Source organism: Geotrypetes seraphini, chromosome 12, assembly GCF_902459505.1.
Source record: "Geotrypetes seraphini chromosome 12, aGeoSer1.1, whole genome shotgun sequence".
NCBI classification, from domain to species: domain Eukaryota; kingdom Metazoa; phylum Chordata; class Amphibia; order Gymnophiona; family Dermophiidae; genus Geotrypetes; species Geotrypetes seraphini.
In genome coordinates this window covers 70,375,995-70,396,141 of record NC_047095.1, presented here as the reverse complement: position 1 = coordinate 70,396,141, position 20,147 = coordinate 70,375,995, and the positions used below count along the sequence as shown (strand labels likewise).

At 44.1% G+C, this 20,147-nt stretch overlaps 1 protein-coding gene across 3 annotated transcripts in view; it reads left to right on the top strand.

The window, feature by feature from the left end:
* Positions 1-20,147, top strand: part of ERI3 (ERI1 exoribonuclease family member 3) — a 486,100-nt gene that overhangs the window by 263,643 nt on the left and 202,310 nt on the right. For all 3 annotated transcript variants that reach the window (XM_033916422.1, XM_033916425.1, XM_033916424.1), the window contains one exon: positions 3,183-3,282. In XM_033916422.1, coding sequence (XP_033772313.1) covers positions 3,183-3,282 — 100 coding nt within the window. The remainder of the gene's footprint in view (positions 1-3,182; positions 3,283-20,147) is intronic.

Sequence of the window (20,147 nt, the reverse complement as noted above, 5' to 3'; positions counted from 1 at the left end):
CAGGAAGCTCTGAAAGTCTGGGATTGGGCAATTCGCCACAATACCTTCCTCAAAGCTGTCTACTTCAGGGGGCGGACAATGCCTTGGTGGAGAACTTGAGTCGTCTTCTACAGCCTCACGAATGGACTCTCCACGCCCCTTCATTACATCTTCTCTCTGTGGGGAATGCCTCAGATAGACCTTTTTGCAGCCCTTCACAACTTCAAAGTGCCTCAGTTCTGCTCCAGGATCTATACTCCTCACTGCCTCGAGGCAGATGCTTTTTTTCTGGACTGGAGGAATCTCTTTCTGTATGCGTTTCTTCCGTTTCCTCTCATTCAAAAGACTCTGGTCAAGCTCAAGTCCGACAGGGCCACCATGATTCTGATTGCTCCTCGGTGGCCCAGACAACCTTGGTACTCCCTTCTACTTCAACTCAGCAGCAGGGAGCCCTTCCTTCTACCAGTATTTCCATCTCTGCTTACGCAGCATCAGGGATCTCTGCTTCATCCCAACCTGCAGTCGCTACACCTGACAGCTTGGTTCCTCTCAACGTAACCCCCCTTCAGTTTTCACAAGCTGTGCGGGATATTTTAGAGGTTTCCCGGAAGCCTGCTACCAGACAATGCTATTCCCAAAAATGGACTATATTTTCTACTTGGTGTTCATAAGGAGCCTCAACATGCCTCCTTATCCTCTGTTTTGGACTATCTTTTGCACCTTTCTCATTCTGGCCTCAAGTCTACATCGATACGAGTCCATCTTAGTGCAATTGCTGCTTTTCACCAGCCTCTTCAAGGGAAACCTCTTTCTGCACATCCTGTGGTTTCCAGATTCATGAAAGGACTTTTCCATGTCAACCCTCCCCTCAAACCACCTCCAGTGGTTTGGGACCTCAATATTGTTCTTTCTCAGTTTATGAAGCCTCCATTTGAACCTCTTAACAAGGCTCCTCTGAAGTATCTCACTTGGAAAGTGGTGTTTCTCATTGGCCTCACTTCTGCTCGTCGAGTCAGTGAGCTTCAAGCATTGGTTGCGGATCCGCCTTTTACAGTGTTCCATCATGACAAGGTGGTCCTTCGCACTCATCCAAAATTCCTCCCCAAAGTGGTCTCGGAATTTCATCTGAATCAATCCATTATTCTTCCAGTTTTTTTACCAAAGTCTCATTCTCATCCTGGAGAATCAGCTCTTCATACTCTGGACTGTAAACGTGCTTTGGCTTTCTACCTGGAACGCACCAAGCCACACAGAACTGCTCCTCAACTTTTCATCTCCTTTGACCCGAACAAGTTGGGACGTCCTTTCTCTAAGCGCACCATCTCCAACTGGATGGCGGCTTGTATCTCTTTCTGCTATGCCCAGGCTGGATTACCCCTTCATGGTAAAGTAACAGCCCATAAGGTCAGAGCAATGGCAGCCTCTGTAGCCTTCCTCAGATCGACACCGATTGAGGAGATTTGTAAGACTGCTACTTGGTCCTCGGTTCATACCTTCACTTCTCATTATTGTCTGGATACTTTCTCCAGATGGGATGGACAGTTTGGCCAAACAGTATTACAAAATTTATTCTCCTAAGTTGCCAACACTCCCACCATCCTATTGTGGTTAGCTTGGAGGTCACCCACTAGTGAGAATATCTGTCTGCTTGTCCTGGGATAAAGCAATGTTACTTACCATAACAGTTGTTATCCAGGGACAACAGGTAGCTATTCTCACGTCCCACCCACCTCCCCTGGGTTGGCTTCTCTGCTAGCTATCTGAACTGAGGAGACACGCCCAGTGCATCGGATGGGAAGGCACTCGCGCATGCGCGGTGCGGGCGACTCAAAACTTCTAAAGTTTCTACAAGCAAGTATGCTTGTGAGACGTCCGCATCGGGGCTCCGTCAGATGACGTCACCCACTAGTGAGAATAGCTGCCTGCTGTCCCTGGATAACAACTGTTACGGTAAGTAACATTGCTATTTGGAGCACCTTTCAGTGATAACATTTGTCACAAAAGAAGGGGAAAAGCCAAAGGAGATCCATGAATGAATGACTTCAGTTTATGGTGAGTCTGTTCCATCATCCTACAAGGTAAAATTTTGGAGTAAGCAGTTTAAGTGGGGTAGAGAGTCCACTGAAGATGACCCTCACACTGGATGGCCTGTGGAAGCAACTTCCACAGAAATGTGCAGAAAGTTGAGGAATTAATTTTGTCAGAGAGTAGCGCTATAGATTACTCCTTACCTGGTGGTCTAGCGGGCATTCGGGGTAGATGCAATCTTCCTACACTCCTGCCCCGTGTAGATCGCCAATAGGAAATGGCTGCGTGAGCTCCCGTCGTAGTCTCGAGAGACTACGGGAACTCATGGCAGTCATTTCCTATTGGCGATCTGCATGGGGCAGGAGCGTAGGAAGTTCGCTCCTGCCCCGAAAACCCGCTAGACCACCAGGTAAGGTCGGGATGTTGGGAGGAAGGCGGAAGTGGGTCAAAGCCGGACAAGAAGTTATTTGTGGTTTTTCACATGTCGTGGTCTTGCTCTGCCCCTATCCCCCGCGAATACCAAGGGAGAAGTGGAATGAAGGTTGGCACTGTAACTGGGCCATCTTGGAGATTATGAACATTGTTTATTTCTTTGTTGTGACTTTCGTGGAACAGGATGGACCCCTGGGGTTGTTGCCCAACCTTCCTTTTGTTGTGTATAGCATTAGCAACTAGGGAAATTGGGAGGGGTGGGGTGAGGTAGAGACAGATGCTAGTTTTCTTTAACCCATCTTTCCTCTTCAAAGACAAAAAAAGTGTTTGCTTTGAGATCAGATAGTTCATTCTAATTACCTAGATTGCGAGCCTTCCAGGGACAGAAAGAATAAACCTACATGTAATAAAAATGTAAATCACTTTGGTTGTACTACAGAAAGGTAGTATATTAAATGTGTGACCCTCCTCATAAGCTCCTAATGATACAGATATTTTTGTATCCCATTCCCTGGTTTAGAATACTGCTCCCCAGAGAAGTCTGATTTCCTCCAGCAAGGGTTGAGGGGTTAGTCAGCAGGAGAAAGAATGACCTGCTTTGGGTTCCTTCTCATTTGTGATGCTACTTAGTGATCAACAATTGAAGAAACCTCAAGAGTCCGGGTTGAATCATGGCTGTACTTGCATTGTAGCTATTGGGCCCTGGTGTCTTGTAACTTATTCTAGTCTCTCTTCTCTCAAAGGCGTACAGCTTTGCCATTGGGACTTGGCCTAAGAATGGACTCCTAGACATGAACAAAGGCATGAGCCTGCAACACATAGGGAGACCTCATAGCGGCATTGGTGAGTACTGCATTTGTAAAAAGACATATGTAATGTGACATGGGGTGTATCCATTTATATTTACACTTGCATTGTGACAGTGTACATAATAGGATGTAAGAACAAGGTTCAGGAGAACCAAAAGCCATGTAAATATTTCCAGGAAAACTCTTGACGGATTTGGCTCATGCCAAAATGTGCCATACTAGCAGATCTGCATTTTGCTTGTTAGCTGTCATCACTCTATCTGCTAATGTGTTGAAGTTGATTATCTGCGGTGTAGAATACATGGTCTGTCTACCTTCTTCCTATCTTCTTGCCTTTTTCTCTCCCTGCCCTCTCCCCTTTTCTCCTTCTCTCTCTCCCCCTTCCTCTCTGAGCATGTCTGTGTAGCAGCCAGGGTTTTGCATGATCTGTGATTCACTTGCAGAAGCTGTAGCTGAGCCTCAGGCTGTAGGAAACTGTTTAATATTGTTTCCAGGCTCTAACCACTAAACTATCAAATCAATACAAGTTAAGGAGATGAATTATTTAAAACCCACCAGCTTTTAATTAGTAAGCTAGTTTTGAACTATGGATCTGGTTACATTATTGGCAGACACTGCATTAAAATTTCTTGTTTGTGAGGACATTTATTTTCCTACTGGGGGAAAACAGAAAATTGTCCTTTTTGGTGTGATGGGGAGGGGAGGAATGGTTCTTTTGTGAACTGGACATGTTGAATATTTGAAGGCATGCAGGGATTCTCATCTGATGGCATGGGGGATATTTTTTTTTTTAATGCATCGAAGTACTTGTTTTGATGTTATCATATCACCGGTCCTGAGAGCTGTATAAATGCAGCAAGCCTTTTACTGTCAAGTTGAAATAGCTGCACTTCAGTTATTGGTGTATGCTGGTGTAGAAGTCTTTCGATTGAGGTTTGCTTAAGTTCTGAATGCTTGTGAGAAATGCTTTAAAATGTGTCATTTCATTATAGAATTCTCTGATTTAATCCCAAACTACCATGACTGTGGGGGTTAGTAGGATCTACTTGCATGTCGTGAAACCTCATGCCAATTACAGATGTCTAGCAGTCATAGGGTACACCTAGGTTTCCCAGATTAGGATGTTTTGCTCTACTCTGGCTTCTTTATCAATAACGTAATTACTAAACATAAAAAAACTAACTTTGTTCGGATGGGGGATTACATCAAGGAATTGCTGTCATAAGAACATAAGAATTGCTGCTGCTGGGTCAGACCAGTGGTCCATCGTGCCCAGCAGTCTGCTTCTGCGGTGGCCCTTAGGTCAAAGACCAGTGCCCTAACCTGCTTACATTCTGGTTTAGCAGGAACTTATCTAACTTTATCTTGAATTCCTGGAGGGTGTTTTTCCCTATAACAGCCTCCTGTTCCTGGATAGGAACATCTGGAAGGAGTAGAAATGCAGTGGACAAACTGAAAGAATTATTGTAAGGACGACAGACCTTTTTGTGAGGCAAGTCAGTAAATTAAGAGGAAAAGAAAGCTGCGTGATCTCTATTAAGTAAACTGGGGGGGCTCCCCTACAAAAACCCCCGTCGGAGCCCCTAAAAACTGTAATTTTCTGCGGCGCGCACCTCCGTCTTGCGCTCAGTTGTCGGCGCGCACCTTTCTCTTTCGCGGGGTTGTCTATGAACCGATCTCCCTACTTCTAGGACATCTCACAGTGGGAAGACATATCCAACAATTAGCATATTAAAATCACCTATTGGTAATACTTCCCCTTTTATAGCTATATTTTAAATGTCTTTCAAGTTTTATTAGGATTTTATATACCGCCTATCAAGGTTATCTAAGCCATTGATTTTCAACCTTTTTACACCTATGGACCGGCAGAAATAAAAGAATTATTCTGTGGACCGGCATCGGTCCGTGGATCAGCGGTTGAAGAACACCGGGCTAAGTCGTGGGCCAGATCCCACCCATCTCTACCCAATCTCCACCCCAGAAACCGTCCCCATAATAGTACTAATTGCACCTTGCATGTCCCGTGCCTCATCTGGAAGCCTTCCCTTTGATGTTGCAATGTCAGACAGAAGGCTTCCAGTTCAGGCGCAGGATGCCCATAGGAGCCACTGCCCGTGGCTTTGTGCACTGAATCAGTTAGGAAGAGGGAGCTGGCTTGAAGATAACGCCGCATCGATCGTACCGTGGACCGGTGGTTGAAGAACACTGTTTTGGGCCTGATGCACGTGCTGGCCCTGTGGACCGGCAGGAAATTTTTGTGGACCGGCACTGGTCCGTGGACCGGTAGTTGAAGAACACTGATCTAAGCGGTTTACAATCAGGTACTCAAGCATTTTCCCTATCTGTCCCGGTGGGCTCACAATCTATCTAACGTACCTGGGGCAATGGAGGATTAAGTGACTTGCCCAGGGTCACAAGGAGCAGCGCGGGGTTTGAACCCACAACCCCAGGATGCTGAGGTTATAGCTTCAACCACTGCGCCACACACTCCTCCTTCAATTAAATCTCTCCACTTCTGTTCACCACTGGCATGGGGACAAACCTTTTCACCACTCTACTGAGAGGTGAAAAGGTTTGTCCCTGTGGGGAACTCCACCCACCACAGTCTGATATTCCACCATTGCAGGTCCAGCGGCTCCAGCCCTCCCCTCGTGGGTCTGGCAACTCCAGCCCTCCCTTCATGGGTCTGGCGGCTCCAGCTGACTTCCCTCCCTCCCTCCCTGCTGATGTGGGGGGGGGGGGCTCCCTGGTGTAGTAACCATTAGAAGAACACAGAGAGACGGAGTCCAAAGAGAGGGGCATATGCTTGACTGAGGGGGGAGGTGAAGGAGAAGAAATAATTGGTCTGAAAATAGAGGAGAGGGAGAGAGATGGTAGACAATGGGATGGAGGGAGGGAAAAGAAAGGGAGAGAAGTTGGGCCCAAGGGGTGGTGTGCAGGTAGGGGGGATAGAAAAACTGGATAAGAGAGCAGTTGGGAAGAGAAAAGGAGAGATGATAGACCCTGATGTGCTGGGGAAGAAGGAAGAGATGCTGGATGAAAGGGGTAGTTGAGAAAAGGAGAGATGGTGGAACTGGGAATGGTGGGATCCATCGCTGCAGCCACCCTTTCATTTTTTGGGCCACCAGCAGTGTGAGTGAAGTAAACACGCTGCCTTCTGTGGCTGGAAGCTTTCCCTCTGCTACTGCTTCCTAGCCCCGCATAAGTGCGAAGCAGTAGCAGAGGAAAAACTTTACTCATGCTATCGGATCCCATGGAGGAGAGGATCGCAGGGGGAGGGGGGGAGTGGTCATTAGAGAAATGCTGGACTGTGGGGATGGAGACTATAAAAAGGAAAGATGCCAGACCTCTGGGGGAGGGAAGGGAAGGGGAGGACAGAGATGGAAGATGGATGGTGAGCACGGAAAAAGAAGAAAATGTCAAATGGGCAGGAGACCCTGGCAAGCGAGTTAACAGAACACAAACAGAAACCAGAGTCTGGGGTCAACATGATTTGAATAATGACCAGACAACAAAAGGTAGAAAAATAATTTTATTTTCTATTTTGTGATTAGAATATTTAAGAATTGAAATGTTTATCCTGCTGGTGCTGGTGTTAGACATGGGTAGGGCCCAGGGCAGAAATTTGGGAGGGGACCTCAAAGCCCTCTACTAGCCCATGCCATCATCAGCTTCCAGCAGGCTTAGAGCTTTCTGTAGCTAGGGGGCAGTTGCTCTAATTGCACTCTTTGGCCTAACACCATCTGTGACATGTGTGATCTACTGCATTTTTTGCTCCATAAGACGCACTTTAAATAAGGGTGCGTCATGGAGCGAATATAACAACCCCCTCCCCCCCCCCGATATAAAATGCCTGCCCCGCTTGACAGGATTGGGTTACTGCCGTTGTCCACCGCAGTCCTCCAAGTGCTGCTTGGCTCCACCTCCCACCGGCTGCACTTCCGGGTAGGCGGGTCTGCTCGCCTCAGTGACCTGCAGGCATCGGGAGAAGGATGAGGTTGGTGGCCGGAGGAGGAAGCGCCGAGCAGCTGTGGAGTCGCGACAGGGGCACAGCCATGGAGAGCCAGGACTGAGCGCCTCAGGATGGCGGCCGGCTTGCAGATGCTGTGATATTGCGCTGGGTCCAGCAGCAGGTGGGTGTTGACCTACCACATCCTAGTGAAACTTGAACAATTCATGTAGCAAATTGATTTCCACGACATGGGCATTACAATTTGCAGTCAACAGAATCATATCATCCAAGTATAAAGTATGGAATTTTATTCCTAAAAATCTATTTGAACAGTTCAGAAGAATAGCTATTTTCTATTTTCTTATTCAGCTTATGATAGAAACCCCAACAAGTCCTATGACCATTGTTCTTTGTAATAACAGTAACAGCCGTAAAACAGGGTTATGGGGACTGGTTACAGCACAAAGCAGACAATGAAGTAAATGGAGCACCAGTATATGTTTTTATTTTATTTTAAAAATTTCTGTACCGTTTATAACTAAATGGTTCACAGAGTTACATACGTAATTTAAGAACAGAATCATCATGACTTACAAATAATCCTAAAAAATCATGTTAAAACATTATTAAAAAGTAAAACCATAATAAGAATGATCGTGAACAACTGCTTTTCCAAAAGAAAGGCAATTATTAACTAGAAGAAAGCATCTTCAAATAGCTGTGTCTTGAGTAATTTCCTGAACATGCCCTTTACACGGCAGTTTCGTTTTTGGCCCTCAAGGGAGTTCCATTTTTTAACTCCTGCACAGCAAACAGTCATTTTGCCAGTCTCGACATGCCTTGGGCTTACATTCGTTTTCAGTAAAGCTAAATTTTCAGAACGTAACGATCTGTTTGGTGTGTAGCTGTATTGTGAGAGTAGTCAAAGATGAAACTTTTCCTGCTGATTTAGTGCTGCTGTCTTCAGATAGAGCAGATGGCTCTTGTCATACTACCACAGCTAGCCTGGATGGGGAAACGAATCATTGCAGCTTGAAGAGCACAAGTGATCTGTCTGAGATACTGTAGGTTATCACGTGTTTCAGTACATCTTAATACTTAATTACCCTGTACTCTAAATCATGCACAGTTTTCTAGAAGTAAGTTAGAACTGCTAAATGGGTTAAAAATAAATAAATATATATATAATGAATGTGGGACATTATCCAACAGTTTCACAATACTGAGTTCTATTTGGAAAGGGGGGGGGGCTGCCTTCCTTGTGCCCTGTACCAGTCTACCACTCAACCACCAGAGGGGGGACAGGGTACACCATTTGGTTCAGAATTTTTTTTCTTGGTTTTTCCTCCTCTACAGGTAGGTGCATCTTATGGTCAGATGCGTCTTATAGATCAAAAAAATACGGTATATATTTTACACAGTATAGGAAGAAATAATCTTTTTATTTCTTTAGTGTTGTCCTATATGGCAGGTGTAACTTATTGGGATTTTGGTTTAATTTACATTTATCATTTTTTGTCAGTTATTATGTATTTGGCATTTGTGTTCTGTGTGTGTGACCCAGGTATTTTGTTAGGATGAATTTTCTATGTAGCATTCAGTTTTTCTGATAGTGGAGGGGAGATGGCTTTTGTTGATCCTTTTTCTGTATTTGTGATTTATAAAATGACAGTTGTACAGAATATTGTTTCTTTTTATACTTTAATAAAATGATTTCAATATAAAATAGCTATTCAAGACCTGTATGGATAGGATCAGGTAGAGTCCATGGAATGGGGCGGGGATGGAGACAGAGTCTGCGGGGACGGGGACAAATTTTTTCCCTGTGTATCAAACCAGTGTAAATAGCATTTTCCATTTCCTCTTTCCAGATTGACCCACAGTGCCTCTTCCCTTATCCTGTAAGTCTTGCAGTTGTGTAGCGTTAATATGATCTTTAACATAAAAATGCCACCCCCACCCTCCTTTTCTATATGAATAGATTATAGCCTGGTATAACTATATCCTAGTCATGTTTCTCTGTGAACCACATCTCTGTGAGCGCCACTAAATCCAAATCAGCCTCTTCTATTACAGCTTTCTTTCCCTTACTTTGGGCATTAGTATACATGTATACTGTTTTCCAAACATGCTCCTTTTTCCCATATGTGTAGAGGTAGTTAATGTTTCACTGACTTGAGGGCTTATTCTTACCCTGGGGACTTTGGTCATCCAGCTCCAAGTTTAGTTTAAAGCCCTCGTCAGTAGGCTTGCTAGTCTGTTGCTTCTTCCCTTCTTTGATAGATGCATACGATCTCTGTTCAGCAGCCTTTGGAAAATCATCCCATAATCCAGGAAGCAGGTGGGATCTCTCAGAGAGAGAAATAGATAATGGTTACTGCGGATGGGCAGACTAGATGAGCCATTTGGCCTTTATCTGCCATCATGTTTCTATGTTCACTCTCAACGACACCATCTGCACAGCCATGCATTGGTCTCCAGGATGCAAGCTTTTCTGCGTTGGCCTTGACCAAAAGAGTCTAGCATTCTAGCTTTTCCTCCTGGAGGTTTTTATGTGAATTTCACAACCAATGAATAATGTGGAAATTGGTTTTTAATTCAGAACAGTTTTGTACTCTGTACATAGTATCACTTTTCCTTTATGATTTATGAAGGGTTACTACGAGGGATCTTCAAAAGATTTCTGCACTTATTTTTTTAAACACTATTTATTAAATATCTCAAAAAGAATTAAATCACTTTTCCATAAGGTGAGCTGGCTTGCCTAACTGATTAGTCACATGACATTCTTCAACATGCCTCTTGCCTCAACCATTTCTCACAAAAATATGGAAGTGTGGAAACCTTTTGAAGAACCCTCGTATGATATAGAGAATGATACAGGGATAAAGTTTATCCTCATCCCTGCAAGATCTGTCTCCATTGCCATTCCCATCCCTGCAGACTCAATCCTCATCTGCGCAAACCTCAAACTGTTAATAAATCACCAATAAAATCTTTAATTTCTATATGGTTTTGGTACAACTTTCCCAAAGATTCAGTTGCTTATGGTTTTACATCATCTGGGAAGGTAATTGGTAATTTCAGACATGGGTATAGAAGAGAACCAACACTGTGCAGTAGATGAACAGGAAAATAAGTGTCTATTAAATGTTGGAAATGCTCCTTGATGCCAGCAACTATGGATGAATCTGTTGCAGTAACAGTAAGATGCTTGAACAGCTGGGCATGTGATGGAAGGACGTTGCAGATGCTATTTAACAGTAGTTCACTTAAATCCAAGAACATAAGAATAGCCTTACTAGGTCAGACAAATGGTCCATCAAGCCCAGTAGCCTGTTTTCACAGTGGCCAATCCAGGTCCCTAGTACCTGGCCAAAACCCAAGGAGTAGCAACATTCCATGCTACCAATCCAGAGCAAGCAGTGGCTTCCTCCATGCCTTTCTCAATAACAGACTATGGACTTTTCCTCCAGGAAAATGTCCAAACCTTTCTAAAAACCAGTTACACTATCTGCTCTTACCACAACCTCCGGCAATGTGTTCCTCCTATTAGATTTAAAATTATTTCCCTGTAAGTTTGTTGAGTGTCCCCTAGTCTGTGTAATTTTTGACAGTATGAAAAATCGATCCACTTGTCCCCGTTCTACACCACTCAGGATTTTTTAGACTTCATTCATATCTCCCCTTAGCCATCTCTTTTCCAAAATGAGAAGCCCTAAACTTTTTAGTTTTTCCTCATACGAGAGGAGTTCATCTCCTTTATCATCTTGGTCGCTCTTCTTTGAACCTTTTCTAGCACCTCTATATCTTTCTTGAGATAAGGAGACCAGAATTGAACGCAATACTCCAGATGAGGTCACACCATGGAGTGATACAGGGGCATTATAACATTCTTAGTCTTGTTAACTATCCCTTTTTTAATCATTCCTAGCATCCTGTTTGCTTTTTGGCCGCCACCACACATTGGGCGAAAGGTTTCATCGTATTGTCTATGATGACACTCAGATCCTTTTCTTGGGCACTAATCCTCAAGGTGGACCCTAGCATCCAGTAACAGTGATTCGGGTTATTCTTCCCAATGTGCATCACTGCATTAAATTTCATCTGCCATTTGGATGCCCAGTCTTCCAATTTCCTAAGGTCTGCCTGCAATTTTTCACAATCCGCATGTGTTTTAACAACTTTGAACAGTTTAGTGTCATCTGCAAATTTAATCATCTAAGTTGTCGTTCCAATTTCCAGATCATTTATAAATAAGTTAAATAGCACCGGTCCTAGTACAGACCCCTGTGGCACTCAACTGTTTACTCTCCTCCATTGAGAAAAATGACCATTTTAACCCTTCCCTCTGTTTTCTACCTTGCAGTTTATTTAATCATTGAATTCAGTTGCCATTTGTCTAATATGGGTTATGGTTTTACATATCAATACTAACGTTTTATAGATGTTAGGTGGAACAGCTTGTTTAAGGCTAGTTTCAAACTTTTAGAGAATGACATGGGGACAAAATGTATTCCCTCTCCATGGGCTCTGTTCCTGCCCCTGTCCCATCTCCATGAGCTCTGTTCCCAGCCCATGGTTAAACACAGGTACCTGTCCCTGCGTCATTCTCTAGGAGGGGAGACAGAATGCATTACTTCAAAAGCTACAAGCAAGGAACTTTCTCCATTTCAAAGTTAGAGTACTGTCTGAGCCATCTTGCAGACAAACCCAGGAAATTAAATTATTTTCTGGAAGAGACTTATGCCTATCAGTAGAAGTTTTGTGGCTCCTGTTCCATCTCCTAGAAAAAGTTGGAATCCGACCCTTCAAATTATTCCTCTCAGGAGATACGTGGAAGAGTGTGTCAGCTCTGTGTGGATGAGCATCGAAGCAGAGGTTGTCATCTGTCTCAATAAAGATCTCCTCTTCCAATGTCGACACATGCTTTGGTTGGGTTTGTACTACTACTAGTTATCATTTCTATAACGCTACCAGATGCATGCAGCACTGTACATTAATATATAGGAGACGGCTCCTGCTTGTGAGTGCTTACATAGTAACATAGTAACTTAGTAGATGACGACAGATAAAGACCCGAATGGTCCATCCAGTCTGCCCAACCTGATTCAATTTAAATTTTTTAAATTTTTTCTTCTTAGCTATTTCTGGGCAAGAATCCAAAGCTTTACCCGGTACTGTGCTTGGGTTCCAACTGCCGAAATCTCTGTTAAGACTTACTCCAGCCCATCTACACCCTCCCAGCCATTGAAGCCCTCTCCAGCCCATCCTCCACCAAACGGCCATATACAGACACAGACCGTGCAAGTCTGCACAGTACTTGCCTTAGTTCAATATTTAATATTATTTTCTGATTCTAGATCCTCTGTGTTCATCCCACGCTTCTTTGATCTCAGTCACAGTTTTACTCTCCACCACTTCTCTCGGGAGCGCATTCCAGGCATCCACTACCCTCTCCGTAAAGTAGAATTTCCTAACATTGCCCCTGAATCTACCACCCCTCAACCTCAAATTATGTCCTCAGGTTTTACCATTTTCCTTTCTCTGGAAAAGATTTTGTTCTACGTTAATACCCTTCAAGTATTTGAACGTCTGAATCATATCTCCCCTGTCTCTCCTTTCCTCTAGGGTATACATATTCAGGGCTTCCAGTCTCTCCTCATACGTCTTCTGGCGCAAGCCTCCTATCATTTTCGTCGCCCTCTTCTGAACCGCCTCAAGTCTTCTTACGTCCTTCGCCAGATACGGTCTCCAAAACTGAACACAATACTCCAAGTGGGGCCTTACCAATGACCTGTACAGGGGCATCAACACCTTCTTCCTTCTACTGACTACGCATCTCTTTATACAACCCAGCATCCTTCTGGTAGCAGCCACTGCCTTATCACACTGTTTTTTCGCCTTTAGATCTTCCAACACTATCACCCCAAGGTCCCTCTCCCCATCCGTGCATATAAGCTTCTCTCCTCCCAGCATATACGGTTCCTTCCTATTATTAATCCCCAAATGCATTACTCTGCATTTCTTTGCATTGAATTTTAGTTGCCAGGCATTAGACCATTCCTCTAACTTTTGCAGATCCTTTTTCATATTTTCCACTCCCTCTTCGGTGTCTACTCTGTTACAAATCTTGATATCATCTGCAAAAAGGCACACTTTTCCTTCTAACCCTTCAGCAATGTCACTCACAAACATATTGAACAGGATTGGCCCCAGCACCAAACCCTGAGGGACTCCACTACTTACCTTTCCTTCCTTCGAGCGACTTCCATTAACCACCACCCTCTGGCGTCTGTCCGACAGCCAGGTTCTGACCCAGTTCACCACTTTGGGTCCTAATTTCAGCCCTTCAAGTTTGTTCAACAGCCTCCTATGAGGAACTGTATCAAAGGCTTTGCTGAAATCCAAGTAAATTTCATCTAGCATCAGGGCTGTGGAGTCGGTAGATAAATATTCCGACTCCGACTCCTCAGTTTTTTGTACTTCAGACTCCGACTCTGACTCCAGGTACCTGAAAGTGACTCCGACTCCACAGCACTGGTTAATTTTAAGATCGTTAAAATGGAATGTCAAGTTGAGAGAAATGAGCATTTTCGACACCACCTTCCTTTTGCTTTTAATTAAGATTCTAAGGCCGCAGAAGCTGCTCGCAACATTTGTGCTGTGTATATAGTGGGTGCTATAGCTGAAAGAATCGCTCGTGATTGGTATGCCAAGTTCAAAAATGGAGTCGTTAGATAAATGTTCCGACTCCTCAGTTTTTTGTACTTCTGACTCTGACTCCAGGTACCCGAAATTTCCTCCGACTCCTCGACTCCGACACTGACTCCACAGCCCTGTCTAGCATATGTCCTCGATCCAGCTCTCTGGTCACCCAATCAAAAAATTCAATCAGGTTCGTTTGGCACGATTTACCTTTTGTAAAGCCATGTTGCCTCGGATCCTGTAACCCGTTAGATTCAAGGAAGTACACTATCCTTTCTTTCAGCAACACTTCCATTATTTTTCCAACAACTGAAGTGAGGCTCACCGGCCTGTAGTTTCCTGCTTCATCCCTGTGACCACTTTTATGAATAGGGACCACATCCGCTCTCCTCCAATCCCCAGGAATCACTCCCGTCTCCAGAGATTTGTTGAATAAGTCTTTAATAGGACTCACCAGAACCTCTCTGAGCTCCCTTAGTATCCTGGGATGAATCCCATCTGGTCCCATCGCTTTGTCCACCTTCAGTTTTTCAAGTTGCTCATAAACACCCTCCTCCGTGAACGGCGCAGAATCTACTCCATTTTCTTGTGTACCTTTGCCAGACAATCTCGGTCCTTCGCCAGGATTTTCTTCTGTGAACACAGAACAGAAGTATTTGTTTAGCACATTTGCTTTCTCCTCCTCACTCTCCACATAGTGGTTCCCAGCATCTTTTAGCCTAGGAATTCCATTTTTCATCTTCCTCCTTTCACTAATATATCTGAAAAAATTTTTGTCTCCCTTTTTTACATTTTTAGCCATTTGTTCTTCTGCCTGTGCTTTCGCCAGACGTATTTCTCTCTTGTCTTCTTTCAGTTTCACCCTGTAGTCCTTTCTGCTCTCCTCTTCTTGGGGGTTTTTATATTTCACAAACGCCAACTCTTTCGCCTTTATTTTCTCAGCCACTAGGTTGGAGAACAATATCGGCTTCCTTTTTCTCTTGTTTTTATTGATTTTCTTCACATAAAGGTCTGTAACCATTTTTATCACTCCTTTCAGCTTAGACCACTGTCTTTCCACTTCTCTTATGTCCTCCCATCCTAACAGCTCTTTCTTCAGGTACTCTCCCATTGCATTAAAGTCCGTACGTTTGAAATCTAGGACTTTAAGTATCGTGCGGCCGCTCTCCACTTTAGCCGTTATATCAAACCAAACCGTTTAATGATCGCTACTTCCCAGGTGAGCACCCACTCGAACATTAGAGATACTCTCTCCATTTGTGAGGACCAGATCCAATATCGCTTTTTCCCTTGTGGGTTCCGTCACCATTTGTCTGAGCAGAGCCTCTTGAAAGGCATCCACAATCTCCCTACTTCTTTCCGATTCCGCAGACAGAACATTCCATTCCGCATCTGGCAGGTTGAAATCTCCCAACAGCAGAACCTCCTCTTTCCTTCCAAACTTTTGTCTATCCACAATCAGATCCTTATCAATTTGCTGCGATTGAGTCGGAGATCTGTAGACTACACCCATGTAGATAGAAGTTCCATCTTCTCTTTTCAGAGCGATCAATGTAATTGTGACAAACAAACAGGACAAAAAAAGTGAATCTATACATGCTGCTCAGGTAGGGAACTATAGAGGGAATGAATGACAAACAGATATTGGTTCTTTGCAAGTGGGTTGGAGTTAGGACTTAAAAGCAGTTTAAAAAAGTGGCCTCTTGGCATGGATTTAAATACTGCTAGAGATAGAGACTGATGTACCGAGTCAGGCAGTTTGTTCCAGGCATACGATGCAGCAAAATAGAAGGGATGGAGTTTGGAGTTGACAGTAGAGGAGAAGGATACAGACAGGAGAGACTTACTGCCCAAGCAGTAGACCTGGAGCCAGAATGCTGGACCTTTCCCATGACTGATGCTTCGATATATCCTTGACCTGAACTGGATTGGGCTGGGCAGAGGCTGGTGCAAACACTTTTTAAGCCTGTGTACACTGCTTAATTAGTAGCCTTGGAAGCTCATCTTTGACCATCGCCCAGATCTCTTCTCAGAGAGAAGGCAATGGTGCAGGCTGGGAAGTTGCTGTGGCAGCAGCTTGTGATAATAACCTGTTAAGATGTAGGAGACTTCAAGGGTTCTGAAAGCTGATTGACACTTCCCTGGCGACGAAGACTCTAATGCAGGGGATCAGCTCTGGGTCTCTTAAGTGTCCTCTGCTATGGTTTCTTGATATATAGTCCTTCGATGAGAAGGACTTAGGGTTCTTTTGCATCCTCTGTACCGAGTCCAATGCTGGATGCTCTTTTCGCTGCATTGGTGCACTTGATGTCGATGCCGACATCGTGTTGGTGCATTTGATAATACCGCATTGGCACACTCTGTGCCAGTGTAGGTTGCATGTCTGGCACTGGCTCCCTTGCCATGCCCAAAGTTGACACTGATGCAGATCCTAAAAATTTAGTACACTGGGTTCTGCAGGCTTTGAAGGATCTCTGTTGTATAGACAAACGGAGAACACACTGAATGTCCCAAACACTGAACACACCAATTATGCAGGTGAGAGGTTGCAATGGTCCTTTTGCACAGAGTACACCTCTTAAAGCCACTCGGCACCCTCTGTGAGGTGGAGGGAAAAACTGTTAACACCAAGACTCGGGAAGCTCGAGTAATTGACAGACTGAAAATCATTGATGCTCTAAGGCCAAAAAAAGGGTCCTGAAGGGCACAAAACTGTGAAATTGAAAAATATTTTATAAAATGACAAGATAGAAGGAAAAAAGAGCAAAATATGAAGCAAAATAAGAAAAACATGCAAAGTAAGACATTAAAAGGTACAAAAGGATTGGCAGAGCAACCTCTCTGCTCTGTGGAAACCTAGAGAAACACCTGCTACAGGTAAGTATTTTTGCTTTATTTGTGGTACATTAAATAAAAACAAAATGTGAAACCTTCCTTCAACCAGGTCTCAGTATATCAAGGTGGTGGTCCTCAAGGCAGACCCAAATTAGAAGATACTTATTTACCAGAGATCTAGCATTAATATAACCTACTGAGAGAGGCACAACATCTGTTCCCCAAGGGAACTGACAACCATCTAAGTGTAGTACCTACCTTTGTCTGCTTAGCTCTCCCCTAGCTTCTACTGCTTATCCATACTAGAACTGGACAGCCTGACCCACTAATAAAAGAGCAAGATTACCCCTCCACAGATCCCACATCCCTCTTCCATCCTCCCTTATCTATCTTCCCCAAAATCCAGCTCCTCTATAGATAACTCCCCCCTGCACACACATAGGTCCCCTGAACACTCCACCGTGATTACCCAGCAAGGCAGTTCTATTACTACTTATCACTTGTACATTTGGACATTTATAGACAGTCCCTACTTGGAAGAGCTTACAATCTAGCTTGGACAGACAGACATGACATAGAGGGTAGGGGATGCAGAACCCAAGGTGAGAGGAGTTAGGAGTCAAAAGCACTCTCAAAGAGGTGGGCTTTTAAACGAGCCAGCCCAAAAATGACATCATTGCTGCTGGACTGCCACAAAGAGTGGCTGCAGTGCTGCCCATTCAGTGATCATTTGGCTCTCTTTCCCATGTAGGTAAATGATAGGTGAGGCAGTAAAGTTAGGTCTCTCAGTCTCCTCCTGCACTGGGTTGGGAATTGAAACACTGATCCAGAAATGATGTCATTAGGTGGGTATTGCTTCAGTCTGTCAGTAGCAGTCAAGCAGCACTGATTGTCCAGCTCACTTTCCCAAGGAAACACTGAAGAGGGAGAAAGAATGTACGATCTTTAAATTTCTATTTCTATTCTATCTGTGTGTTTTATCTCCTCTCCTTCCTTGGAAGGCATTCTGTAGATCCTTTCTTCACTGAAAGTGCCTTCAGGTAAGAGCTTATGCATCTCCTACTTTTCAATGTGAAATGCAGGCATGCCGCTTGGAGACAGATGGGAGCTAAGATTGGTTGTAAACCTAATCCCATCTCCTAGTGTAGTGTTCAGCCTGTGATTAGGATTTGTATTCTATGGGGATTTAGAATAGCCTGAAGAGATGTGAAGGTGGACATAGCGATAAAGAGATACAGAGAACAGAACCACTCTCTGCAGTTGGTACAGAACTGAATCGCTGCTTTTTCAGGGCAGGTACTTATAGCAACACTCAGCAGTTATGTAAAATGCAAGTTAACTCACGCCAACGAAAGACTCCAAAGGTGCTTCAAGATCCTGTGAATGAAATGCATGGTAACAGGTTCAAAGAAAGGATTCAGAAATCTTTATTGTCTTGACAGTTTCTACCTGGATAAAATGGTGTATTTGCTGTATTAGTCTACTTGAATATGCAGAAATCAAGTTTTTATATACCGCCTATCAAGGTTATCGAAGCGGTTTTACAATCAGGTACTCAAGCATTTTCCCTAGCTGTCCCGGTGGGCTCACAATCTATCTAACGTATCTGGGGCTATGGAGGACTGAGTGACTTGCTCAGGGTCACAAGGAGCAGTGCGGGGTTTGAACCCACAAACCCAGGGTGCTGAGGCTGTAACTTCAACCACTGCGCCACACACAGTTTTAAAAAGAGCTTAAGGTGATACGTTTCTATTGAGTTTACAGTACTTAACATACGTATTTTTGAGCAGCTTTCGGGCGCTGAAAATTCCTTCCTCAAGTCAGATGAGTATGAACTGAAGATGGCAATTCTAAAATATTTATTCTAATGAGAGTCTGAAATTCCTGTCCTAACCCTGCCCCCACATATGATGGGCAGACTGGATGGGCCATTTGGCCTTTCTTTGCCATCATGTTTCTGTATGCAGCGTTGCAGTGTATGCCTATAAGGCTGGTCAGTTTTCAGTTGATAAGTGTAGATGCTTCCAAATGACTTTGAAACTTCTTGAGGACAGTTTGGAAAGTCATCTCAAGAGGCTAAACGTGTGTGTGAACCTTCATAATTGATATACTTTTAAAATGAATTAAAATAGGATATTTCTGGGGGGGGGGTGCAGGGCTGGGGCAAGAATGCCCTAGGTGAATTTCCCTTCCACAACCTACTTACTGGCAGCTTGAGTAAGATTCCAAAATAAGAACAGGATTTGGGGGACAGTAAAAGGACAGCAAAAATGTCCATGTTCCCTTCCCTGGAGGCCCTTCCCAAGTGCTTCTCCAGTGGCTCTGCACAAATATCAGTTTCCTCTGCCATGTGTGCTAGAGAATGTCCTCTTTTCTGTTAGTTATAGAGACTGAGCTGGTAAAGGAATTGTTCTAAGTGACTTCTTAATGGAAGCCCCTACCCTGGGAGTGGTGTATGTCAGGGGAAAAAAGCTGTGCTGATAAGCTAGATTTTCAAAATTACAGGCCATGTTTTCTAAATATTCACACATGCTAAAAATGCAACCATGTTTCTCTGAAAATAAGACAGTGTCTTATATTAATTTTGGGTCCAAAAAACACACTAGGTCTTATTTTCAGAGGTCTTATTTTTTTTCATGTACAACAATCATCTCTCCCTTTCTCTCCTCCACCCTCTTTCCTTTCTTCCTCCCTCATGAGCAGCATCTTTCCTCCCCTCTCACCCATCCCCTTGTGCAGTATTTTTCTATCCCTCTCTCCCATCCTCCGTGCAGCAGAACCCCGCTGACCCTCTCACCTATCCCCCTGCACAGCATCCCTCCCTCCCATCCCCCATGCAGCAGACCCCCCCGACCCTCCCACCTGCTGTGCAGGAGGATAGGTGAGAGGGTCGGCGGGGTTCTGCTGCATGGGGGGATGGAAGGGAGGGATAGAAAGATGCTGCACAAGGGAATGGGTGAGAGGTGAGGAAAGATGCTGCACGGGGGTGGGGGTGGGGGGAGGGAGGAGAAAGTGCTGCCGCTGGCGAATCAGGCAACACTATTGTTAGGGATGGTGTCGGGGACATTCAGAAGGGGCTTTGGGGGTTGATCTAACTAGGGCTTACTTTTGAGGTAGGTCTTATATTAGGAGCACCTTTAAAAATCATGCTAGGGCTTATTTTCAGGGAAATATGGTAGCTTGCACTGTCACTGCTTCTATATTCATAAGATCACAAAGAATAACATTAGAGTTATTCTTTGTGCAAATAAACTTTTTTAAAGATACAAAATTCAGGCACTCAAAGTCGTCATTGGTCTCAACATTTCAAATGCTTTAAATTATTTTATTTTAAATATAGATACTCATCTTCATCTACGCGGGTGGGGGTAGGCACTCCGACAGAGGGCTTTATCAAGGAA